The following is a 27,639-nucleotide window of genomic DNA, read 5'->3' as shown; positions in this document are numbered from 1 at the left end:
AGCATACAACTTGGGCAACTTTCTGCAGCCTTCTTGCACAGTGCTGTGGTTCCCGTATTTAATAACTGAATAATGAAGCCAGCTGGTGTCTTCATCTAGAGCCATTTTACTTGATAACTGGGAAATTACAGAGTTTGTGCACATTCCGGCCTTGACATCTGTTGTTTTCCATGTATGCGCAACCCAAAACCATCATTTTCATTACAAATGCTAATTCAGAGCTAACGATCGTTCAGTGTCGTGTTTTGACGACATACAGCTCTTTAAATGGTCCTTGAAACGCGCTGTACTTTGATTCTACTACAACACAGATCACGATTTCACCCCGTGTCTCTGAGGCTGAATGCCTTGTACTTATGTGTGTGTATGGCGGTGTAAGCACATCTGCCACTTCACAGTAGAAATATAGACTTCTTGCATTATCATCAAACAATTTATCAGTCCTCAACAGCTCTGACCACTCTGCTTTTAGAGCTTTTTGGAACACGGATTCCTGTATAACAGATCCTGCGTGTCTTTTGTTGCAGACACTTTGGTTTCTATGGATAGTAGGCGTTTTATTTTTTTTCTAAAATTAATTCCAACAAAAGGTTTTGTCCCAGGGAATGTATTAACTGTAACCATTTCCCATCATCTTATAGTGATCTTTGCACTTAAGGCTCGAGCACATGATCCAAAAATCAGATGGAAAAATTTGTACGACGAGCTGTCTGCAGGTTTTCGGATTGTTAGTACAATGCTTTCGACAGCCATTCTCACTTTTTCGTCAGACAAAAGCTGGATGTGCAGACTATAAAATTGTTGTCAGATGTGAACTCAACAATCTGATTTTTGTTTCATTAGTACGGCAAGACTACGCATGCTCAGAATCGAAAGAACACATCCAAAACTATTTAACACATTGCGTCACTTCTGACGTTGTATTCTGTTGTACTAGAATTCGTCTGAAAATTGAAGTGTGTGTACAAGGCTTTAGGCAAGGTCTGCATATCAAATCAATCACATTAACCGCTTGACAACTGCCCGCCGTCAATTGACGGTGGCAGAATGGCACTCCTGCGCAAATAGCCGTAGCTGTACAGCGAGAGCTTTAAGGCATATAGGGGGCGTGTGCGCCTGCGCCTGCCACGTCCCTAAGGAGCCGATGCATGTGCCTGGTGGCTGCGATGTCTGCCGGGCACCTGCAATCGCTCCTGACAGAGCAAGAACGGGGATTTGTGTGTGTAAACCAGCGTTTCTCCACTCCAGTCCTCAAGGCGCCCCAACAGGTCATGTTTTCAGCATTTCCCTCAGATGAAATGGCTGTGGTAATTACTAAGGCAATGAAACTGATCAAATCACCTGTGCAAAATAATGAAATTCTGAAAACATGACCTGTTGGGGCACCTTGAGGACTGGAGTTGAGAAACACTGGTGTAAACGCACAAATCCATGCTTTGTCAGGGGTGAGGAGACTGATCTGTTGTTCATAGTGTATAGGAACAATGATTGGTCCCCTCCCCGAGTCAGTCCCATCCACCCACAGTTGGAACACTCACTGAGGGAACACATTTAACAACTTGATCGCCCCTCGTGTTAACCCCTTCTCTGCCAGTGACATTTACACGGTAATCAGTGCATTTTTATAGCACTGATCACTGTATACATGTCAATGGTCCCAAAAATGTCAAGTGTTCGGTCTGTCCGCCGCAATGTTGCAGTCCCAATAAAAATCACAGCTTGCCGCCATTACTAGTTAAAAATGCCATAGATCTTTCCCCTATTTTGTAAACGCAATAACTTTTGCACAAACCAATCAATATACGCTTATTGCAATTTTTTTATTTTAACAAAAATATGTAGAAGAATTTATATCGGCCTAAACTCGTAAAGAAATTTGTTTTTGTTTTTACATTGGGGATATTTATTATAGCAAAAAGTTAAAAATATATATATTTTTTTTTTCAAAATTGTAGCTCTTTTGTTTATAGCACAAAAAGTAAAAACTGCAGAGGTGCTCAAATACCACCAAAAGAAAGCTTTAGTTGTGGGGAAAAAAAGGACATAATTTTTGTTTGGGTACAATGTCGCACAACCCGCGCAATTGTCAGTTAAAGCGACCCAGTGCCGTATCGAAAAAAATGGCTTGGCCAGGAAGGGGGTAAATCCTTCCGGAGCCGAAGTGGTTAAAGCATAACTAAAGTCAAAACTTTAAAAAAAGTTTTAGATGGTGGAGAGGGATTAGAACACGTGCCAGTTGTTATTGATGCCCTAATTAAGGAGATTCATCCTCTTTGTCCTATTTACCATTATCATTGAAAGTAAAAGAAAACCTCAAACTTTGGGTTGACTCCAGAAAAGTATTAGAGGGGAAATCTTTCAATTATTATACTAGTTCCAGGGACCTAGGAGTCTCCAAGAAATTCCCTTTTTATTTCAAGGTATTTCTTCTCACTTTCTGTTTGGCTATGGGACAGGAAGTGAAGGTAAATCTCCGCAATGGGACACCGATAGCGAAAAAAAAAATCTGACAGGGGTTATAACCCTCCCTTGCTCTATCCATAAATAAGTTTTGCTTATAGTTTTACGTTAAATGGTAGAACAAAGCATTCTTGGGGGTTCGTAAATACACTTGGCTTACCCCCAGCGCCTGCACTTTTAGAGCAGCCATTCACGACCAGGGGTCCTCCAGAGGTTGCTAGGGGTTCCTTCAGCTGTGGCTGGGTTACCTCCTATTCAATGGTTAAAGTGATTATTTACAATCACCTTGTAAAACAACCCATTCAGTTTAAAAAGGAAGTGAAAGGCAAAACATTTTGTATAGGTATAAAAATACATGATAAATACTTTTTCTTTTCTTTTTTTTTTTTATAAGTGATCACATTCCCTGTTCTCAGCTGCATAAGAGCTTGGGGGAGGAGAAGCAGCAGTACACTGAGCTTCCCAGTGAATGGCTGAGCAGCAGGGGTGTGTCAGAACAAGTCTGATCATTGGAGGAGAGCAGGCTGAGTTCCCAGCATAGCTAGAGGACTGATCACACTGCTCTCTTGCTTAGTGTGGTCAGTTTTTAATAGGAAAGCAGAGGGACGGGCAGGAACACCAGGGATTTCACATAAAGGAAGCCATACAAAGAGAACAGGAGACTTTCTCATACACGTAATAGTACAGCAGGTATTTATCAGGAATATGAAGTGTTGGGGGTAACAAATGCTTTAAGGGTTTTTACCTTTAATGCATAGGCTGCCTCAAGGTAAAAAAAAAAAACCTGTGCCACAGGATCCCCTCTCGGACCCGACCCCCCCCCCCCACACCCCCACCCCACACTAATCAAAGTCCAATCGTGTTCAAGCTTTGTGCTCTAGAGCCGTGTCTCTCCCTCCTCGTAGGACAGAATGATAGCAGCGGGAACCATTGGTTTCTGCTGCTGTCAACTAAATTCTGTGATGGGGTGGGGCAGAGCCTTGCTGTGTGTGTGTGTGTGTGTGTGTGTGTGTGTGTGTGTGTGTGTGTATATAGATGTGGGTCTTGGGACATAGACTCCACGAGTGCCCCATAGAAAGCCGCTTCCTATGGGGTACTCGAAGAAGAGGAGAGCCAGCGAGGGAACCCCAGAAGAGGGGAGTTGGGGCTACTTTGTGCAAAACCATTAACAGTATGCCATGTTTGTTATTTAAAAAAATAAAATAAAAAAAAGTTTAAAATCACTTTATTACTAGATCTCAAAAATGCGTGTTTACTATGCTGTTGAAAGTTTTGAGTTTGTGAAAGGTTCACTTTAATGCCTCTGTGATTAGGGTGGAGGACTCCATACAGTCTCTTCACTGCCATCTTGTGGTGATGAAGTATGCTGCAATATCTGTGACAAGTTTGTGTGTGTTCACTCTTATTTCAGGTCACTGCCCCACCATTTCATAGTTTATCCATATCAAACTGTAATATACTTCCTCAGCATTGCAAGTGTGAGTGCCTGTTTCTCATTTTATAGTTATAAGCGTATATGGATTGGTTTATGCGAATGTTATAGCCTCTAAAAACTCTGGGATATATGCTGTAATTATTTTTTATTTTATTTTTTATATACTAGTAATGGCGGTAATCAGCGACTTGTGGCGGGACTGTGATATTGCAGAGGACAATCAGAAACTGACATTTTTGAGTGGCTGTAATACACTGATCGGTGCTAAAAATATGGACTGTCGCTGTACTAATGACACTAACTGGGATGGGGTTAATTATCTAGGACGATCAAAGGGTTAAATGTGTGCTTAGCCAGTGTTTGTGCTCTGTTGTGCTGCTATGTGTGCTGCTTTTACTAGGGGAAGTGATGGATTTGGGTCCATTCCTCCACCTCTATCAGAATGGAGCTCTGCCTATGTTCTGTCTGACGATCGGCGGTCATCGAGTGCCTAGCACCCGCTTAATTACAGCAGCGTGAAAGTGCGTAATCACGTGTGTGTGTGTGTGTGTGTGTATATATATATATATATATATTATATTATTAAAATATATTATGATCCTGCGTACAGCTGTCACCCTGTAAAACTGCTATAGGGCAGTCAGCAAATGGTTAATATCAAACTTTATTTAAAGTGGTTGTAAACCTCAGACATGAAATATGAACAAAGCATATCCCTCTATAGTGTGTACTTGTCCTAATGCAGAGAATTAAGTGTAATTTCTGTCTGCTGCTTTGTTCCTCTGCTATAAGAAAGTCACTTCTGACAAGTTTTCCTGGCAGCAGAAGGAGCTTCAGCTGATTGACAGCCTCAGCTCTGTACCTACCAAAGAAGAAAACATGGGAATTACTCACCCTGTACATGGGAATTACTCACCCTGTACATGGGAATTACTCACCCTGTACATGGGAATTACTCACCCTGTACATGGGAATTACTCACCTTGTACATGGGAATTACTCACCCTGTACATGGGAATTACTCACCCTGTACATGGGAATTACTCACCCTATAAATAAGGGGCGTGTTGTCTAAAGATGATTGCTAAGGAATATGAAAAAAAAAAAAAAAATAAACGGCAAGACACTACGCATCAAAATTTGTAAACTACAAATTTATTGAGCAATAGGATCAAGATCAACAACATAACATAATATAACATAACATTTCTCATAATATCCTGACAACCACCTGAGCCCCCCTATTAACCCCTCCCAGACTGAAACCATGGACCACCCCTGAAAAAGGGAAGGATGCAGTCCCAAAGCGGAGGTGAGCCCACCTTCCCTTAAACAAAAACCTCCCCCACACCAAGGGACCCGTACCCACCCCACCAAAATACAGAGGTAACACTTGATGTACCGAGTGCGGTGCTCCACCTTAAAGCCACAGTGGGCGAATGGGGCACCTGCACTAAGTGGGACAGAGATGCATACCTGCCCAAATGGAGCTACATACATGAAAACACAAACCCACAAAGTAGTCAGTCAATGGCAGAAAGGAAAACCAAAGGACTGCAATGGGAGCTCAAATCTCAATGAATCCGTGTCCAGCTGCTCTCCTGGTAACAAGAGATGTATGAAGAAGCCTTGCACATGACAGATAATTGTCTAGTAACTGATTGGATGATCCATGAATGGATGTGTGGGACACCAGATATACAGTGCCTTGCAAAAGTATTCACCCCCTTGGCCTCACAACCTGGAATTAACATGGATTGTTTGAGGATTTGCATCATTTAATATACAGAACATGCTCAGAACTTTTAAAGATATTTATTATAATTTTTTTATTGTGAAGCAAACAAATAGGACAAAATAACAGAAAAAGTCAATGTGAATAACTATCCACCCCCCTAAAGTCAGTACTTTTATAGAGCCACCTTTTGCGGCTATCACAGCTCCAAGTCACTTTATAGAAGTCCCTATGAGCTTGCCACATCTTACCACTGGCATTTTTGCCCATTCCTCCTTGCAAAACTGCTCCAGCTCCTTCAAGTTGGATGGCTTGCGCTTGTGAATGGCAATCTTTAAATCTGACCACAGATTTTCTATTGGATTGAGGTCTGGGCTTTGACTAGGTCATTCTAACACATTTACATGTTTCCACTTAAACCACTCAAGTGTTGTTTTAGCAGTGTGTTTGGGGTCATTGTCTTGCTGGAAGGTGAACCTCCATCCTAGCCTCAAATCACACACAGAGTGGTACAGGTTTTGCTCAAGAATATCCCTGTTTTTATCACCATCCATCTTTCCCTCAACTCTGACCAGTTTCCCAGTCCCGATTGCTGAAAAATTGTGTTCTTTGGGTGATGTGATGCGTTGCGTTTGCGCCAGACATAGTGTTTTCTTTGATGGCCAAAAAGTAAAATTTTAGTCTCATCAGACCAGAGCACCTTCCTACATACATTTTGGGAGTCTCCCACATGCCTTTTCACAAACTCAAAACATGCCATTTTGTTTTTAGCTGAAAGTCATGACTTTCTTCTGGCCACTCTTCCATAAATCCCAACTCTATGGAGCGTACGGCTCATTGTCCTCCTATGTACACATATTCCAATCTGCTATGGAACTCTGCAGCTCCTCTAGGGTTACCGTGGGTCTCTGTGCTGCCTCTCTGATTAATGCCCTCCTTGCCCGGTCCGTGAGTTTTGGTGTGCGGCTGTCTCTTGGCAGTTTGCTGTTGTGTCATTTTCTTTCCATTTGGTTATGATAGATTTGGTGGTGCTTCTAGGGATCATCAAAGATTTTGATATGTTTTTATAACCTAACCCTGATTTGTACTTCTGAACAACATTGTCCCTTATTCATTTGCAGTTCCTTGGTCTTCATGACAGTGTTTGGTTAGTGGTGCCTCTTGCTTAGGTGTTGCATCCTCTGGGGCCTTTCAAAAAGGTGTGTATATGTAATGACAGATCATGTGACAATTAGATTGCACACAGGTGGACATCATTTCACTAATTATGTGACTTCTGAAGGTAATTGGTTGCACCAGAGCTTTTTATGGGCTTCATAACAAAGGGGGTGAATACATAAGCACATCTCAATTATCGTTTTTTTATTTCTGAAAAGTAGTTTTATGTATATATTTTTCTAATTTTACTTCACCATCTTAAACTATTGTGTTCTGATCCGTCACATATAATTTAGATAAAAAAACATTAAACTAAATAAAGGCTGTAATGTAACAAAATAGGTAAAAAGCCAAAGGGAGGGGGGTGAATACTTTTTCAAGGCACTGTATGTCAGTTATAACAGCATGATGAACATTCCTAGGGCGCGTACTGATACCTGCATGCTGTCTGAAGGGGGGGGGGGGTGTCCCATCCATCCATCCATCCATTAGAGCTCTCTTCACTGATGTAACTTCAGCTCTCCATCCCCTGCTTATCGGGTCTGAGAGATTCAGTACTTTTGGATGTAGGGGAAAGACTACTATAGGTAAATGGTACAACGCATGAAGGAGGATATGATTTATCTCTGTGGCCAGTCAATTCACTGGATATATATAAGGATTTACAACCACTTTAATATGCTTTTAAAGTTTAGAATTTACAGGCTGGTCCGCTAGGAGTTCTGTCTAAGAATATGAGTTGGTGTTCTCTACTGTTGAGAAAGTCAGAAGAATCAATTCACCTTAACCTGATTACCCTGTGATCTACTGTAAGTTTTTACAGAGCACCTCACAGGGTCACTTGCTAATCCTATATTATGGACTGTGAGTGAGACTACATTACAAAAAAAAGGAACTGTTGTGGATGCAATGCAGCAATATCTTCATAAAGTGAAGTGCCAAGAAGTTGGGCTGTGTCCCCTCTATTTTCTTTTCTATGTAGTTCTCTTTTAGAATCTGGACTGCAGAGTCCCTAAGGTATACCCCTCTCCTACAGCACTCCTGCCCATTGAGATCAATGGGCAGGGGCGCTGGCACTGATGGACACCAAGTCACCACTGATCAGGAGACGCTGATGGGTGGCATTGAAGGGCACTGATGGGTGGCACTGGCGGGCACTGATTAGGAGCACTGGTTAGCAGCACTGTGTGGGACTGATGTCCATTTTACAGAAGCTGTAAACCTTTTGTTTTCTCCTAATGCTGTGAGCGGGATGAAAAAAAATAAGCCAATTGCCTGCTTCTGTTTACATCATGTGACCAGCTGTCATTGGCTGATGGCTAACCACATAGTAAAGGTCTAGGCTTGGCCCTGGACTCTGATCTGTGGTCAGCCGAGTCCCAAGAACTCTGTGATCACAGAGCGCACCGTGAGCATGGGGGAACATCCATGTATGCCACCCTGGCAATTTAAGCCTGCGCTGTAGTTGTCTTTCTGCTATGGCATGGGCTTCAAGTGGTTAAATTGCGAAGTCCATGGGAATATACTCAAACCGTGTGTAGGCAAGTGTTCCTCCACATGGTCCTTCTACTTTGAACACACTCTGCCTCCTACTAGAAGATGTTGATTGCTTTTGGCATCAGAGTTAAAAAAAAAAAGTGTGTGCGCCTTTTAAGAGCCAACTATGGGAGCCAGTGCAGCCCTCTGGAACTCCAACCCACCAGACACTTAGGCTGGCCTTAGACGGTTTGAATCTCGGGTGGTTCAGCATGAACCGGCTATGATTCGAACTGGGTCTGCGCAGGCTGAATGTACCAAGTTGATCTATCAACTTGGGTACATCCAGCCTGCTGGATTCACTTGCGATGATCACTAACGGCTGGTATAGACACTAGCAATTATCAATGTCTTCTCCCAGCGGGCATGGCTTCCCCTGCCTGCCCTCGGCAGAAGAGAACGATTGCTTGGCAAAAGGGATTCCACTGTCAACACTGACTGTGTTCCCTAACCCGCTATATGGTTAGGGACAAATTATGTAATCCACTCTGAGAATAACAGACAGAAGAATATCGCTGAATCTGGTAAATATCACACTCGGATCAAAATTTTTATTTGGAGAAGAACAAATTTAAAGACCTGAAACCCTGTTTTACTGATAGGACTGTAAAATGGTATTATGGATGACAGACTCCCTTGTGACAAGCTACCTGCAATTTTTTAAGAACATTCGTTTGATTTTTCTAATCGTTAGCGGGGTCAAATTGATGTTCATTTTGTACCGCATTGATGGGAAAATTCAAAGGAGCCGAATAGAAAACTTTCCTCCATCGAACAAATTGTTGTGTCAGACTGACATACCACACCACCGATCTCCGATTATCCTGTTGGACGTCATATGATGCCCAGTCAGAATAACTGATTCACTTCCCGGCTATTATTCTGCTTTAGACCGGGCGGGAATTGGTTAAACAACAAATTTGTCATATTTGCCTCCTCTGTGTATACATTTGACACTTTTTGGGGGAGGGGGAGCGGGAAACAGGTACCAGCTCCCACTTCTGATCAAATGAGCAGCGGCAGTCAGAGCCAGTAGTCGAAAACTATTTTCAAAATCGATTCTAATGGATTATGTTGATTAGTTGTTTCAGCCCTAGATTCATCTACAGTGCCTTGAAAAAGTATTCATACCCCTTTAAAAATTTTCACATTTTGTCATGTTACAGCCAAAAATATAAATGTATTATATTAGGATTTTATGTGATAAACCAACACAAAGTGACAAGTGAAGTGGAAGGAAAATGATAAATGGTTTTCAAAATGGTTTACAAAAACCTGAAAAGTGTGACGTACATTTGTATTCAGCCCCCTTTACTCTGATGCCCTTAACCAAAATCTAGTGAAACCAATTGCCATCAGAAGTTGCCAAATAGAGTCCACCTGTGTGTAATTTAATCTCAGTATAAATACAGCTGTTCTCTTAAGCCCTCAAAGATTTGTTAGAGAACCTTGGGGAAGAAACTGCATCATAAAGTCCATGGAACGCACCAGACAGGTCAGGGATAAATTTGTAGAGAAATTTAAAGCAGGGTTAGGTTATAAAAAATAAAAAATAAAATATCCCAAGCTTTGAACATCTCACAGAGCACTGTTCAATCCATCATTCAAAATTGGAAAGAGTATGGCACAACTGAAAACCTACCAACGCATGGCCGTCCACCTATACCGACAGGCCAGGCAAGGAGAGCATTATTCAGAGAAGCAGCCAAGAGGCCCATGGTAACTCCTGGAGGAGCTGCAAAGATCCACAACTCAAGTGGGAGAATCTGTCCACAGGACAACTATTAGTCATGCACTCCACAAATCTGGCCTTTATGGAAAAGTGGCAAGAAGAAGTCCAGTTTGCACTTTGTGAGAAGCCATGTGGGGGACACAGCAAACGTAGAAGAAGTTACACTGGTCAGATGAGACCAAAATTGAACCTTTTGGCCCAAGGCCCCATTCACACCTGAGCGTTTTGTAGCTTGAAGCCTGAAGCTACAAAACGCTAGAGGGGAAAAAATCTATTATTCTCAATGGAGATGGTTCACCTCTCCACTCAAAGTCGCCTGAAGCTCAAACAAGTTCTGGACCCTTTTTTGTCGCTCGAATTGGGCAGATTTGGGTGTTTTTCTTCTTTTTACATTGGTGACCTTTTGCCTTGCACAAAATCTCGGGAAACATGGTAAAAAATGCTGCAAAATGGCGGTAAAAAAATACTGCAAAATCGCAGTAAAATCATGTGATTTTTCTGCCTGAAATGTTATGCTCAGGTGTGGATGGGGCCTAACAGCAAAACGTTATGTGTGGCGGAAAACTAATGCTGCTTTTCTTCAGCGGGGGCAGGGAAGCTGGTCAGAGTTGATGGGAAGATGGATGAAGCCAAATACACTAAATCTTAGAAGAAAACCTGTTAGTCTTCAAAAGACTTTAGACTGGGGCGGTGGTTCACCTTCCAGCAGGACAATGACCCTAAACATACAGCCAGAGCTACAATGGAATGGTTTAGATCAGAGCATATTCATGGGTTAGAATGGCCCAGTCAAATTCCAGACCTAAATTCAATTAAAAATCTGTGGCAAGACTTGAAAATTGCTGTTCACAGATGCTCTCTATCCAACCAGAAAGCGCTTGAGCTATTTTGCAAAGAAGAATGGGCAAATATTTCACTCTAGATGTGCAAAGCTGGTAGAGACATTAGAGGCCGGCCGATATATATCTGCCGATATTTGCCGTTTTTTATTTAATCGGCATCGGCCGATTGAGCTGATAAAAAGGCCAACAGCGCGACTTGGAAATGACTTCTGTAATAGAAGTCAGTGTAAGTTGCTGAGTCGTCATAGAAACGTCTTTCCTCCTCTCTGGGCAGTCTGCCAAGAAAAGAACAAAAAGATACAATGTTTACACTTGAATGAATGAAATCATCTCTGTGTGTAGAGGTCTCAGTTTAACCATTTAAAGACTAAATCTTTTCTGACACTTGTTGCTTACAAGTAAAAATCCTGTATTTTCTGCCAGAAAATCACTTAGACCCCCAAAAATTATATATATTTTTTTAGCAGAGATCCTAGGGAATAAAACAGCGGTTGTTGCAATATTTTATGTCACACGGCATTTGCACAGAGGTCTTTCAAATGCATTTTTGGGGAAAAAAAATACACTAGTAAAAAAAAATATAAAAAAATAAATTAAAAACAGTAAAGTTAGCCCATTTTTTTTTTCGTCCAAAAGTTTTGACTACCTGTTTTTATTTAATATATAGGTTTTTTTTTTATTTTTTTTATCTAAATCATGCATACAGGTAAACTGATTGGAGGTTTGTTTTGTTTAATAAATGTTTAAATGTAAGAAATTTTCTGTATCACTTATGAAGGCTGCTTTCACACTGGAGTGGGGCAGGCGTTGATGGTAAAACGCTGCAAGTTTTAGCGGCTCTTTACCATCATTTTAGCGGTGCTATTTGGCTGCTAGTGGGGCACATAAAACCCAGCTAGCGGCCGAGGAAGAGGTTAAATGCGCCCGTGAAGCACCGCTGCCAAATCGCATTGCATGCGCTTCGGCAGTGGTGCCCATTCATATCAATGGGCAGGAGTGGTGGAGGAGCGGTATACATCACTCCAAACGTGCTGCTTGCAGGACTTTTTTTTTTTTAAGATCCTGCCAGCGCATCGCCTCCGTGTGAAAGCACTCTGTCTTTCACACAAAATGCAGGGGAGCCATTTTGCAGGCACTTTACAGGCGCTATTTTTAGCCCAAAAGAGCCTGAAAAACGCCCCAGTGGGAAAGGTGTGTTAGATTTTATAGGATGAAGGGGGATTAAAAAAAAATAAAAAATCGGCCTAACATATCGGCCCAAAAAAATCGGCATCATATATCGGCCATCGGCCGCCATGATTTCTAAATATCGGCAACGGCCAGAGAAAAACCCATATCGGTCGACCTCTAAGAGACATCCCCAAACAGACTTGCAACGGTAATTGCAGTGAAAGGTGGCTCTACAAAGTATTGATTCGGGGGGGCTGAATACGAATGCACGCCACACTTTGCACATATTTATTTGTCAAAAAAAATTTGAAAAACATTTTATTAATTTCCTTCCACTTCACAATTATGTGCCACTTTCTGTTGCTCTACCACATAAAGTCCCAATAAAATAAATTTACGTTTTTGGTTGTAACATGACAAAATGTGGAAAGTTTCAAGGGGTATGAATACTTGTCACTGTATGTGAAAGAATCCAATTTTAAACTTGCCCAGAAATGTTCCCTGCACAGGATGATCCATTCATAAATGTCCAGGTCTGTTGATAGATTCAAGGTGTTTGATTAAACATGGTCCATCTGGGACAGTTTAGTAAAGCAGCTTGTGCTTTCCTGCTGGACATGGACAGGGGACGTAAAGGAAGTACTGATCCTCTTTGCTGACTTCAGAATTGCCTCCTTGCTGTGTGACAAGTGCTCTTTGTTTTCTCAGCAGTCAGTTCATTCACGCTTTTGGCAGATAATAGTGAGTCGTCTGAATTGTTCTTGCTCAGGCGTGTGCAATATCAAATCACATGGCTGGGACATTACTACATGGTGGGATGTCCCAGAATTCCTGCCATTGGTTTTGGCATCGCATCATATTAAGAATAAAGCATCAGAACCGGTCTACAGATTGCAATTTACAGAGCAGCGCCTTCTGTACGAAAGCTGGTTGCCTTGACAACTGGCTGTTACTTTGGATACTGTTCAGTGACTCATCCAAAGTTTGCTGTAAAGGAGCTTGTGTAACAAATGTACAAATGCTTGCGTTCCATTTACGAATTTCCTGATAATGTGAATGGTGGGTCATGTTCAGCACAGCAGATTAGTCTGCATTTGAAAGGTGTGCTCCAGTTGAAACTGAACATTAAACCATATAAATAAATTACCTGTCTTGATACCTGTCCCACATTATGCAAACACACACAGAGCAGAGGGCACGATCTAAGTGCAGCATCAAAACATTTATTGTATGATAAAAACAAATTGCCATTTCACACGAAGTAAGTATGTGGGGGCATGTAGAGCATAAGAAATCATAAAATCTAGGGAACCCTGTAACAGAGGCATCCAGTCCAGGGATTGTGCAGTACTGCCAATGGCCAGGTAGGCATAGGAAGCCCAGAACACTTCCTGGTCAGGAGGAGGCTCCAGAGGAACCCAGTGGATGCCGGGGGACATCCTGACTGCTACTCCGTTGAGTAAGTGTTACTGTCGTCATTACTGTAAATGCTGAATGTCTGGTGCTGAGACTTTTACCTCTGACTATAGTACATTGATCACAGCAGTTCACTCAATGTACACAACCTCCTTTCAATTTTTTTTTCTGCTAAATGCAAGGCTTTCTGTGATTGGAGGAGGGAAGATTGTTATGTTTATCCTGTTTATCCACCCCTCCTCCAATCACAGAAAGCTTTTGAAAGGTGCAATTTCACCATTACATCATTAATACTTCACAGATGACATTTTGGGAATTCAAAAAGTAATATATCTAAAATAGTCACCCTAACTGCTATTCAAACAAGCTTTCCCCTCAAATTTTAGCATTTCATGGACTCCATATACACGCAACAATTTATTTTGGTCCCGATTACTTAATTTCAGTAACTTTTCAAACATTTATAATGTCACCCTTTTTTTTACCCAAAATCCCATTATAAAATTTTAATGTAACCCCAAACTTTTAGGGAACTCTTTTGTAATTACACATATAATCCGGAACATGGGCCTAGTAACCTCTACTCCCATAATAAGAAAAAAAACGATATCCCATGAGATAACCATCTTTTACATTGTAAACAAACTTAGATACTTTACTAATCAAATAATACCGTGTGCATTCATTAAACACAATACAACCACTTTCTCATTCCACATTCATTGATCATTTCATTCAGTCTCCATTTAGTCATTTTTACATATTTTTCCCTCAAACACCTTTTCCCATATTTAAGGTATATTTTTTATTTTCTAGTGGTAGCTTAGTACATAGGATTACACAACCTTAAGTTGCTTCCCTTTTTCTTTCCTAACCAACAATCCTTTGGCATAACGCCTGGAACAAACTTCCTCCCTTTTTTTTTTTTTTTAAAACCTAAAAGTAAAAATCAAACATTTATAAATCCTCAAGTATTGTTATTATTCCAGTGTTGTATCAACTATATTAACTTAAAAAAAAACAATTAAAAAACATTTGCACAAATAACCATTCCCTTTGTTTTAGAACAGGCAACATCCTTAAACAATGCCAAGTTCGCATTTCTTTCATTTCAATATCAACAAATGGGTAATCTAAAATACAATCTATATCTTATTAATCTTGAACAACATATTTTTTTCCTTCATAAAACACCACTTTAGGTTCTTCTATAAAACCATAATACCGTTTATTGAACACTGCGGCGCCCAGGGCAATTTTATCAATCCGAAATATAGTACATTTGTTGACATTGAAAAAATACCTTCCAAACCTTCAACAATGTGAACATAGGCAATTGCACAATTAAAAACATTCCTTAAAGTTAGACTCTAACTGAAATAATCAAAATACCCCAGCTACAAGTTACAATGTTATTAAAACTTTTATTTAGCAATTGTCTTAAACATTTGAATCTACTTATCTGATCATATTCCTAAAAAAAATAAAAAAAAATAAAAAATTGGTACCACCAAAAGTAATTTAATAGTGACGTCACATTCCCTATATCTGATTCCAATTAACGGTGCTTTGGGCATGGGCTTAATAAGTGCCCAACACATTCCATGAACAGACTAACAGTAGTTGCAACCTTTTAAAATAAACATGTAAATAACATACTTTAAATCTATGCAGTTAACTTCTCTGAACTAAACCCTTTTTTAAGAACCTGCATTTGTCTACAACACTCGCTCTCCATTCCAGCAAGGCTAGGACTTGCTGAACATGGAATGCAAATGCAGCAATATGCATTCTCGAATAATAGAGTGTGAAGTGTAAAACAAAATTTACAAGAAATCTTTTTTTCTACTTTAATTTCCCACTTTTATTGTTGATTATATAGACCTAAGATGGCAATATTGTGTGTTAAAATGGTCTGTATTTGTTTAATATTCATTTTAAAATAAGTAGAAATATACTGAATGGAAAGTTCCCATTTTCTTAGTTTCAACATGAATAAATGGGAATATATATATATATATATATATATATATATATATATATATATATATATATATATATATATATATACATACATATATATATATATATATATATATATATATATATATATATATATATATATATATATATATATATATATATATATATATATAAATAAATATTCTCAATTTCTCAATATATATTGCGTCCTGCAAAAAAAATTACTTCCTTATTTTAGGCTGAAAACTATCTGGACTGTCCTTGACCATTTCTGACATCCCTTGGTTCAAATACTATATAATCCTTAAACTATGGATAACATGAATATCTGCTTAGCCACAGCAAACACATGGACACTTTGCCAGGAATGGTATGATTCGCCATTAATGTTTTCCAATGTCCTCTTTAAACCTCACATCTCCGTAATGTCACTTCTTGTTTTTAAAAACAAATTTAACTTCTGCGTGTCTTGACTCTGAACTGTATGGCAGACATACTGGTAGTATACTAATTCACCTTTGATAATGGATTTAACTGCAGACAGTGTTCCTAAGCCTCTAGATGGGAACTCTACCTGGCCTAGGAGTAGTAAGTTCCATTAACTTTTCCACTGCAATCTAAGACCTTAAAGAGGAAGAAACTCTCCCATTCTGAGACTTCTTTTCATTTAGTCCATTATAATAAGTAATTATCAAACTATAGCCACTGTAATGCAGCCCAAATCACATATTATGTACTGTTTAACTAGTTGCTGACCGCCGGCCGTCAAATGACGGCCAGGCGGCGCAGCTATTGTGGCGGGAGGCCGTCATATGACGGCCTCCCGTTTAAACAGGGATGCGCGCGATCGTGCGCGCGCATCCCTGTTTCTTCGGTGGCGGCGTGTCACGGAGACACCGCTCGCCACCGAAGGGGGTGAACAGCCATTCGTTATGGCTGTTTACCACGTGATCGGCCGTGATGAAGTCACGGCCGATCACAGATGGTCACACCCCGTACGTGCACGGCGCATGCGCGCGATCGCGCTGCGCGTGCACGTCGGTGGCGGCGTGTTCCCCGGGAACACTGCTCGTCACCGACACTGGTAAACAGCCATTGGCTGGCTGTTTACCCACGTGATCGGCTGTGATCCTTTCACAGCCGATCACTAAAATGTAAACAAACCGCGGTAACGGGATGTTACCGGGTTCTCCTCCTCACACACCGATCGTGTGTGAGGAGGAGATTGCGGTAACATCTCGTTACCGCATACAGTGTACACCAAACATACTGATTGCCCCCCCCCCAATAAAGAGGACCTGTCACCACCCCTCATAGTACCTGTCAATCACAGTCCATCAGAGTACCTGTCCCAGTCCATCAGAGTATTTGAGTACCTGTCCCAGCCCATCAGAGTACCCGAGTACCTGTCCCGGCCCATCAGAGTACCCGAGTACCTGTCCCGGCCCATCAGAGTACCCGAGTACCTGTCCCAGCCCATCTGAGTACCCGAGTACCTGTCCCAGCCCATCTGAGTACCCGAGTACCTGTCCCAGCCCATCTGAGTACCCGAGTACCTGTCCCAGCCCATCTGAGTACCCGAGTACCTGTCCCAGCCCATCTGAGTACCCGAGTACCTGTCCCGGCCCATCTGAGTACCCGAGTACCTGTCCCGGCCCATCAGAGTACCCGAGTACCTGTCCCGGCCCATCAGAGTACCCGAGTACCTGTCCCGGCCCATCAGAGTACCCGAGTACCTGTCCCGGCCCATCAGAGTACCCGAGTACCTGTCCCGGCCCATCAGGGTACCTGAGTACCTGTCACGGCCCATCAGGGTAACCGAGTACCTGTCACAGTCCATTAGAGTACCGAGTACCTGTCACAGTCCATTAGAGTACCGAGTACCTGTCACGGTCCATTAGAGTACCGAGTACCTGTCACGGTCCATTAGAGTACCGAGTACCTGTCACGGTCCATTAGAGTACCGAGTACCTGTCACAGTCCATCTGAGTACCCGAGTACCTGTTCCAGTCCATCTGTGTACCAGAGTACCTGTCACCGCCCTTCAGAGTACCCAAATACCAGTCACCAAACCATCAGAGTACCTGTCACCAGGCCATCAGAGTACCCGAGTACCTGTCACCAGGCCATCAGAGTACCCGAGTACCTGTCACCAGGCCATCAGAGTACCCGAGTACCTGTCACCAGGCCATCAGAGTACCCGAGTACCTGTCACCAGGCCATCAGAGTACCCGAGTACCTGTCACCAGGCCATCAGAGTACCCGAGTACCTGTCACCAGGCCATCAGAGTACCCGAGTACCTGTCACCAGGCCATCAGAGTACCCGAGTACCTGTCACCAGGCCATCAGAGTACCCGAGTACCTGTCACCAGGCCATCAGAGTACCCGAGTACCTGTCACCAGGCCATCAGAGTACCCGAGTACCTGTCACCAGGCCATCAGAGTACCCGAGTACCTGTCACCAGGCCATCAGAGTACCCGAGTACCTGTCACCAGGCCATCAGAGTACCCGAGTACCTGTCACCAGGCCATCAGAGTACCCGAGTACCTGTCACCAGGCCATCAGAGTACCCGAGTACCTGTCACCAGGCCATCAGAGTACCCGAGTACCTATCTCCAGCCCATCAGAGTACCCGAGTACCTATTTGCAGCCCATGTCTCATAGAATATACGTTGGGGTGTTTACTTTCCAAAATGGGGTCATTTTGTGGGTAATTTCACTGTCCTGGTGGTCCAGGACCTTCAAAAGTGTGATGGGTAGGAATGAAATGAGATGTGTCATTTATGCTCCTAGAACGCCTGAACGTACTACTTCAATGTTCGGCCTCTCTATGTGGCCAGGCTGTGTAAAAGTCCTACACATGTGGTATCGCCATACTCGGGAGGAGTAGCAGAATGTATTTTGGGGTGTAATTTTTGCTATATACATGTTATGTGTTAGAAATATCTTATAAATTGATCATTTTGTGTAAAAAAAAATGCGTTTTAATTTTTTTCCACATATTCCAAAAACTTCTGGAAAAAAATTAACCATTCAAAAGACTCATTATGCCTCACAGATTATACGTTGGGGTGTTAGCTTTCCAAAATGGGGTGATTTTATGGGAAATTCCATTGTCCTGGTACTCCAGGGCCTTCAAAAGTGTAATAGGTGGTTGAGAAATGAGATGCGTCATTTTTGCTCGTAGAACGTCTGAAGGTACTACATCAATGTTGGTGCTCTGTATGTGGCCAGGCTGTGTAAAAGTCTCACACATGTGGTATCGCCGTACTCGGGAAGAGTAGCAGAATGTATTTTGGGGTGTAATTTGTTGTATACATATGCTGTGTGTGAGAAATAACCTGATAATATGACAATTTAGTAAAAAAAAATAAAAAAAAATAAAAAATCTTCATTTTGCAAAGAATTGTGGGAAAAAATGACAACTTAAAAAAACTCACCATGCTACTTACTTAATACCTTGGGATGTCTACTTTGTAAAAAGGGGTCATTTGGGGGGTATTTGTACTTTCCTGACTAGTTAGAGTCTCAAGAAATTAGGTACACCTGATGTACTGAAGGCCTGATCAGAAGTGATGAATTTTCAGTGATTGGCACCATAGATTGTAGACTCTATAACTTTCACAAAGACCAAATAATATATACTAATGTGGGTTATTTTTACCAAAGATATGTAGCAGTATAAATTTTGGCCAAAATTTATGAAGAAAAATTACTAATTAGCAAAAATTTATGACAGAAACGAAGAAAAAGGCATTTTTTTCACAAAATTTACGTTTTATTTTATTTATAGCACAAAAAATAAAAAACCCACTAGTGATTAAATACCACTAAAAGAAAGCTCTATTTGTGTGGAAAAAAGGACGCAAGTTTCATATGGATACTGTGTTGGATGACTGAGTAATTGTCATTCAAAGTGTGAGAGCGCTGAAAGCTGAAAATTGGTCTGGTCAGGAAGGGGGTGTAACTGCACTGTACTGAGGTGGTTAAAGAAACTGTAAAAAAATAGTTTCCATGGGTAAGGCAGCACCATCTTAAGTATTGTTTTCTCTGTCCACAGTGGAGTGTACTTCCGCCCTTGCATTGAGCACTTCCTGTACTGTTAGCCAAGCCTCCTGAATCCAGCGTTTCTATGGCAACCCTGCTTCCCTGTTCATAGCTGACTTGTTTTATGTCATAGTATTTACTTGTGACATTGTCTAATGTTCTCCTATGTCAGTCTTATCAGCGTCAGCTGATAAGACTGCTGTAATGCCCAGGTTTACACTGCATGTGATTACACATGGTCACATGGGGTGTAGGAGGAAGCTCTGAGTGATTATGCAGCCTCCTGGGATATCAGTGGTGTGCCGTAGGAAGTCCTGATAACAGATAGACAAGCACATAGAGAGTGTGCTGTAAATCAGGGGAGATCTGGGCATGCTCAGTGATGTCATTCTAAATGACAAAAAGGGTTACAACAATACAAGTAAGGAGATATCTACAAGCAGTGTTCATTATGTTTTTTTATGCTGATTTACATTGGACAAAGTTGTAGGGGAGAATTTACAACCACTTTAATACTCCCTGAATTTTCTTGGCTGCTCTTTTTTAATTTCATTTAACTTTCATTAATAACTCCTCTCTTACTCTTCCTTCAAATCCTCTACAATGTAGGATGTTTTAATTAAAAGCATCTTTAAACTCACTTACTTTATCCTTACCACAAAGTAGGGTGTTTTGATGAAAAAACTCTATCTCCTTACACAACCCCCAGCACACCTGACACCTTTTGCAACCTTGAAGATTCTATTCTTTTTTTACCTTCAAAGAGTCATCAAAACTGTATCTAAACAATTACACTTCTTGCAAGCAATGTAAGCACTTCTAAACAAATATTAGCAAAGGGGAGACCTCATATTAAGTTTATTAAGTTGTAATGTAACCTCGACTGGTCCATTAATATTCATTCTCTTTATGTACTATATATCTGTTTTATTCTTTTGAGATTTGTTGACACTCAGAATAAAAATATCAGTTTCTACCCCTCTGTTGGAATGCACCAGTGACTGTGGTATCCTAAGCAAAGTATCTTTCTCTTGTTTAACCCTTAAGATTTTTCCTAATTTCTTTAGTATTTTTAACACCTTAATGACCTAACCACATTTTGGAATTTTTCCCATGCCTTATTTCATTCTTTAAAGAAAACTTTGATTATACGAACATACATTAACTTGCCACTTTCACGATATTGGGGTAGGCGAGGGAGATTCCTAATTTACCTTTGTCCCTATTTCTGACTAAAAAATCCTAAAGCTACCAATAGGCGTGTACACTTTTCCACAGCTCTCCCAGAATGCTTAAAGCAGGGCATGACAAATTTGCTTAGAATCTAGGAGCCAGCCAAAAAAAATGAGGATCCAGTTTTTTTAAATCGGCTACCCAGTGCCCAGAGCTGCATGTTTTGGGCGTCGGGCAATAAGAATTGCTCACGCTTTGTGGCAAGTAAAAAAAATAAAAAATAAAAAGTTTTTCTCTGCCCGATGCCGATATTTCGAAATAGGGGAGGCCGATATATGTTGCAGATTTTTGCGGCCAATTTTTATTTTTTATCTAGGGTGGAGAGCTGGGGAGGAGGTTATTGTTTAGGGTGGAAAGGTGGGGTGCAGCATATCAGTGTCCATCAGTGCCACCTCATTAGTGCCCACCAGTTCAGCCTGTCAGTGTCCATCAGTGCCCACCAGTGCAGCCTATCAGTATCCATTAATGCCCACCAGTGCAGCCTGTCAGTGCAACCTCATCAGTACCCACCAGTGCAGTCCATCAGTGCCCACCAGTGGAGCCTATCAATGTCCATTAGTGCCCACCAGTGCAGCCCATCAGTGCCCATCAGTGTTACCTCATTAGTACCCATAAGTGCAGCCTGTCAGTGCAACCTCATCAGTGTCCATCAGTACCACTTCATTAGTGCCCACTGGTGCAGCCTATCGGTGTCCATCAGAGCCATCTCATCAGTACCCACCAGTGCATCACATAAGAGCTAACCAGTGCACCACATCAGTGCCACCTCATCAGTGCCCACCAGTACAGTTCAGTGCCCACCAGTACAGCCTAATAATGACATTCACTGCCACCTCATCAGTGCCCACCAGCGGAGCACTCCCGTCTCCGTTCCGTCCCCTCGCCTGGCCAAAGACAGCTCCATCTGTCCCCCGACGTGCTGCACTCCGGACTACAAACCCCAGAATGCAGCGCGGCCGGTAACAGCCAATTGGTGGCCGCCGCTGCTGGCTTCCTCCACTGGAGTGAGTGCAAGCCGTGCTCATACCAGCACCGCCCACCAGAGGGCGCTGGTTCGCACAAGAGGAGCTTGTATTTGCTCCAGCAGGCCACAAAGCCGCAGCCTCAATTATCGGGCAGCTCGACTGTAGTCACCCGCGGCGAGGGGGGCCACATGGGAGGAATGCCGACCACTGCTGCAGTGTAACCCAGGCGCCAGGACGCAATTTTCAGTCACCATTGCGACCTGCCGCCTGGGTTTTGTCGAGCCCTGGCTTAAAGCCAACAACAGTATGCAAGTAATCTACTTATCAGTAATCACAAGTTATGCCACCAGTGGATTTATACTAATTTGCACAAACTTCAGGTGTTTCCTGACCTGAGGCATTTGTCCTATAAGGGTAAGCAACCCAAGTGAAAGTTAGAAATTAACCAACTCTGCCACCGAAGCAGCCTGCACCCTCCATAACAAAAAATACTCAAGGAAAAAACAATTCTCCCTTTAATCTAAGTCCCTATCAAATGTAATCTACATGAAAAAAATTATCTAATTAAAATTTACACCACCGAAAGGTGCAATTTCACCTTTAATTACTAGTCCTGACTATTATCTTATTACCTAATTATAATTACCTTATCGGCCGATTCCGTTGCTTCCATATATGTCTATGCATAGGGGGACAGCGTATATGAATAATTGACACAGCACTGTTGCTTCATACACTATTCCACTTTATTTCCCCCACAGTTCAGCTTGCATGCAGTGAGACTATGGCTTGATGATGTCAGAGACACTCCACAATACAAGACCACTAGACTGGGGGGGGGGGGGGGGGTTCAGGATCCACAGAGACCAGTCCTTTTGCTGGAATATTGGAGGATTAGGTAAGTATATCTCTGTTCTCCAACCCCCTAGACAAAAAAATGAGCAGTTAACCCGTGCAGTGCAGGTACAACCCCACTGCATAGGAAGACTTTTTTTTCTTTTTCTTTTGCCCGGAGTTGGGCTTGAAGCCTTGAGAATTAAAATACGGTATATATGTTCATGACTTGGAATCTTGGAATTGCTTTAGAGCTGCAGTGAACACCTCTATCTTTTTTCTGTAATCTGGTGATATGGGAGCCCCTTTTTCTGGTGCTGGAAAATAATTCCTAAATACGTCTATAGCAGGATCTTGATGGTTTTTAATCTAAGGAAATCCTTATATTAAAAGAAAAAAATATTATACTGAGACATTTCTCAGAACCACCAAGGAGGATCAAATGTGCTTAGCATTTGTTGTTGTGATTGGTGGCAAGCATATATTACATTGCTCCGCACAAGCTTCATGAAATACACTGTTAGCCAGCGGTATAAACTAGACATGTTCATTTCGAATTTAAACAACTTTGAAATAACGAAACCAAATTTTTGTACGAAATTCGAATAGGTTTCTAATTCGAAACGGTTTGTAATTGATTTCGAATTTCCAAAGAGAACAAAATAGAATAGAAAATAAAGGAATAGAATAAAAGATGAAAATAGAACATATTAGAGTTTGAACAGAATATCATTTTTTTTATAGAAAATAAAAGAACAGAATAGAAAAGAATAGCGTAAAATGGAACAAAATAGAATACAAAATAAAGGCATAGAATACAATAAAAAATTGAATTGAAGAAGAGAATATAACCATCTTCTGAGATTCGAATTTCAAATAGAATTTGAATTCAAATTCAAAAGAATAGAATATAGCGATTATAATAGGGTTTTCAAAAAAATCTGATTTCGTTTAGAATAAATTAGAATTTGAATAGAACAGAAAATTAAAAGAAAAGAAAAAACAATGGCATAGAATATAACCATCTTACAAAATTATAAAAAAAAAATGAAAATTTGAAAAAAAAATTTACTTTTTTTTTCTGTTTGTTATAAAATTTTGCAAATAAGTCATGCTTCTTCGCTGGTGTGCGCTGAAGAGGCTTCACTGATAGGTGACACTGATGGGCACTGACAGACGGCTCTGCTGTGCGGCACTGATGGGGCTGCACTGATGATCAGTGTAAATGTGTCCTGTCAGAATTTCCCTCTTTCCTTTTCTCATGTGATGAAAGAAACGCTGATTTAACCAGCAAGTTTGTCTACATGTGATCAGCTGTGATTGTGTACACAAACCAAAAATATAATTTTAATTTTGGAAATTCAAAGCAAACTCCCCCGTCCATACATGTCTCTATGCTTTATTTTGTTGAAAAATCGCCCTCCTTGCATTTCTGGCCGTGATCGTCTAGGGCAGATGATTCATGTAGCATTTACTTCCTGGAATCCATCTGCCCGGGCATGCATGCAGGAGTGTGTGTTTTGGATGAGAAAACTCTTCCTCTTCCTCTCCTCTTCCTCTCCTCTTCCTCTCCTCTTCCTCTCCTCTTCCTCTTCCTCTCCTCTTCCTCTCCTCTTCCTCTTCCTCTTCCTCTTCCTCTCCTCTTCCTCTCCTCTTCCCTCCAGAATACTCCTGGGATTTATGACATTTGCCTAGACAAGAAACCAGGAACTAACTTTAGAAATGTAAAAAAAAAAAATCTAGTAAATATGATTTCTTTTCCTATCTGTTTACTAATGCTGGTAGCATAAGGATTAAAAATAATCAATGTTGATTGGGAGAGCGAAGTTCCATGGACATTTGATTCCTACCTACAGCATATCCTCATGATATGATCTTCTAAAATGACAATAGCTTTTATATCCCAGTAACCAATGCCATTGGCAATTTGCTTCACCAGCTGCAATTTGCTAGTGCAGGTTTATATTTAATACAAATTATGTTACAGCACCAATTCTTATTTCAGACTTTTAATGTAATCAAAGCGGCACAGTAAAAATACTTATTTGAAATACTGTACAATAAATAAAGTTCCTGTCCTTGTATATTGTTTTGTTTGGCTCTGAGTGCTTTGTTACAGGCTGTCTGATCTTTCTCTCTTAGATGGATGAAATTAAAGGAAAGGATCGCGTGATAATTGCGCTGGAGAAGGAGCTCGGGGTGCAGGCTGGTCACACGCAGAAGCTGTTGCTGCAGAAGGAAGCTTTGGATGAACAGCTGGTCCAGGCCAAGGAAGCCGATCGATATCACAGCAGTCCAAAGAAGGAGCTTCCCACCGGAGTTGCTGACATATCTGAACTAATGGGTCATTCTGTAAAAGCTAAAGAGGCAAGTGCTGTGACTTCTCCAGTCCATACACATGCTGAACAGTCTTATGAAAGGTGGAAAGTGTTCATATGATGTGGTTCTTGGTAGAATTGCAGACCTCAGATGTAGATAACGCTCTCACTGCTTTTTTTTTTACTTTAGTGACACTTTAGAGCAGAATTGCATGCCTGGCAAGTTGGCAACTTTGCTCCCTCACCTGTTTGATTCTTATTGAGGAACTGCAGTTTGCTCACATTGTTTGTAATAAAAACATATTCGCCATTGTGAAGCTTTCCCTCCAACCACTTTGCATATTATTTTATATATACTCTGTGATTCTGTACTTGCCAAATATGCTGCAGAAATCTCCCTTCACTGAGTCTGGCTGCAACTATTTTAGCTGTGGGCAGCTGAAGCTGCGGCCTGTTCACTTCCTGGATTTACACAGGCACACCTCCAGCTCTGCAGCTCTCATTGGCCCTCTTATAACTCACCCCCCCCCCCCCCCCTATCTTCTTAGTAAACTCTAACAAGAGTGAAAGAGAGAGTGGTACAGGATGTCATGAGCCAAGGCTTTTTACCAGACAAGAAACAGGAAGGGGGCTGTATAAGGTATTTACTGGCAGAAAAAAATGTTTTACTATCCAAAGTTAAAACAAGGGCATTAGATTTAATAGATTTAAAGTTTAAAAAATTACTGAAGGTCTGCTTTTAGGATTGCATTAGACATGAAAAGCTGACATTGGCTGTAGTGGCTTAGCCTGCCCCATCAGACAGCATTTTCGTACAAATGCTTCATCCCGGATGGTACATGGCTTTTGAGCATTTGCACTACCCACCTGGTTTACTGCAGGAGCTTGATTGTAGCTAGGCCCCCTTAGACCTCCACGGGGTCTTGCCTCATGGATGTTTCGACTTGGCTGGTTCCTTAGCAGTATATACAGTGGGGAAAATAATTATTTGATCCCATGCAGATTTTGTAAGTTTGCCCACTTACAAAGAAATGAAGGGTCTTTAATTTTTATCATGGGTGTTTGGGTGTATCAGAGCCTGGAGGGGCTGAAGTTCTTAAGTGAATCCTGTCTCATGAGTATCACCAAGCTGGCTGAAAGATCCAGGTATCACACGAGTGTTCCACAAGGTTTCGTTTCCTGAAGTTCTACAACACCGTCTGTGGCAGAGACTTGTTCCTGCCTTGTGAGAGGGGCTATCCAACCTGAGTGAACATCCAGTTGTGAATGGCTATTCTCGGGATCTTGTAAGCAAGTCCTTCATTATTGACTTAGACAAAGAACAGTCTCTTTAAAACAGGATCAGAGAGTTAGGAAGGTAGTGTCAAAGTTTTTGCAATAAAAATCGCTTTATGCAGATCTGTCGTCAGTCTCTAGAGTTACTGGGTATCTACCGCGGGAAACCCCTAGACACAAATCAAGGAGAGGAAGGTAATGGTAAGCCCAATTAAACCAGCAGCTCCTTCGGAGGTTAGTGCTACACTAGTGCAGAAAGTTCTCACAGCTGGAAAAAAAAAAATGCAGGCAACAATGTGAATAAGTAGAAACTAAGTATCTTTTCCTTCTTTTATCAAAGGAACTCCGGTGTGTAAATGTGGGACGTTTAACCATTTAAAGACCAAACCTTTTCTGACATATATTTTGTTGCTTACAAGTAAAAAATCACTATTTTCTCATAGAAAATTACTTGGGACACCCAAACATGATATTTTTTTTTTTTTAGCAGAGACCCTAGAAAATAAAAGGGTGGTTGTTGCAATATTTTATGTCCCACCGTATTTGCGTAGCGGTTTTTCAAACGCAATTGAAAAAAAAATACACTCGAATGAATGAATGAAAAAAACTAAACAGTAAAGTTAGCCCAATATTTTTGTATAATGTGAAAGGAGATAGTAGTATACCGCGAGAATCGTGATCTTTATTCTGAGCAAAAAATGTGTGATTCTCATTTTAGCCAGAATTGTGTGGCTCTAATCTGACCACAGCACTTTCTCCCAATCCTTCTCTGAATCATTTAGATGGTCACTGGCACTTCAGATGGACCTGTACATGTGCTTTCTTGAGCAGGGGGTCCTTGTGGGCGCTGCAGGATTTCAATCCATGGCGGCGTATTGTGTTACCAATGGTTTATTTGGGGCCTGTGGTCCCAACTGCCTTGAGATCATTCACAAGCTCCTCCCGTGTAGTTCTGGGCTCACTTTTCTCATGATCATCCTTGCCCCATGAGACAAAATCTTGCATGGAGCTTCAGACCGAAGGCGATTGATTTTTATTTTATTTTTATTTCATCCATTTGCGAATAATCGTTCCAACGGTTGTCTCCTCACCAAGCTTCTTGCTGATGGTCTTGTAGCCCATTTCAGCAGTTTTACAATCTTGTCCCTGAGCTTCTTCGACAGCTCTTTGGTCTTGCCCATGATGGTGAGGTTTGAATGGAAGAAAGAGATTCTGTGGAAAGGTGTATTTTATACACATAACAAGATATCGTTAGGAGCACCTTCTTAATCTGTGTACCATGTGAACACCTACTGTAGCCAGTCTGTGGTAGAAATAATTATTGTTGGTTGGTAGGAGATTAAATACTTATTACTCACTGAACTGCATCTAAATGTATAACATTTGTTTTTTCTGGACATTTGGTTGATATTCTGGCTCTATCATTTAAAATACACCTATGATAAAAATCATAGACCCTTCATATCTTTGTAAGTAGGCAAACATACAAAATCTGCAG

General features: G+C 41.3%; 1 protein-coding gene across 1 annotated transcript in view; it reads left to right on the top strand.

Annotated features, from left to right (window-relative positions):
• Positions 1-27,639, top strand: part of JAKMIP1 (janus kinase and microtubule interacting protein 1) — a 329,059-nt gene that overhangs the window by 110,685 nt on the left and 190,735 nt on the right. The window contains exon 4 of the mRNA XM_077477804.1: positions 24,691-24,915. Coding sequence (XP_077333930.1) covers positions 24,691-24,915 — 225 coding nt within the window. The remainder of the gene's footprint in view (positions 1-24,690; positions 24,916-27,639) is intronic.

This window comes from Lithobates pipiens, unplaced genomic scaffold (genome assembly GCF_037356315.1).
Source record: "Lithobates pipiens isolate NorthernLeopardFrog02 unplaced genomic scaffold, aLitPip1_a1.2 Scaffold_13, whole genome shotgun sequence".
Lineage (NCBI taxonomy): Eukaryota > Metazoa > Chordata > Amphibia > Anura > Ranidae > Lithobates > Lithobates pipiens.
The sequence above is the reverse complement of the archived record's forward strand: the minus strand, read 5'-3'. Positions and strand labels throughout refer to the sequence as shown.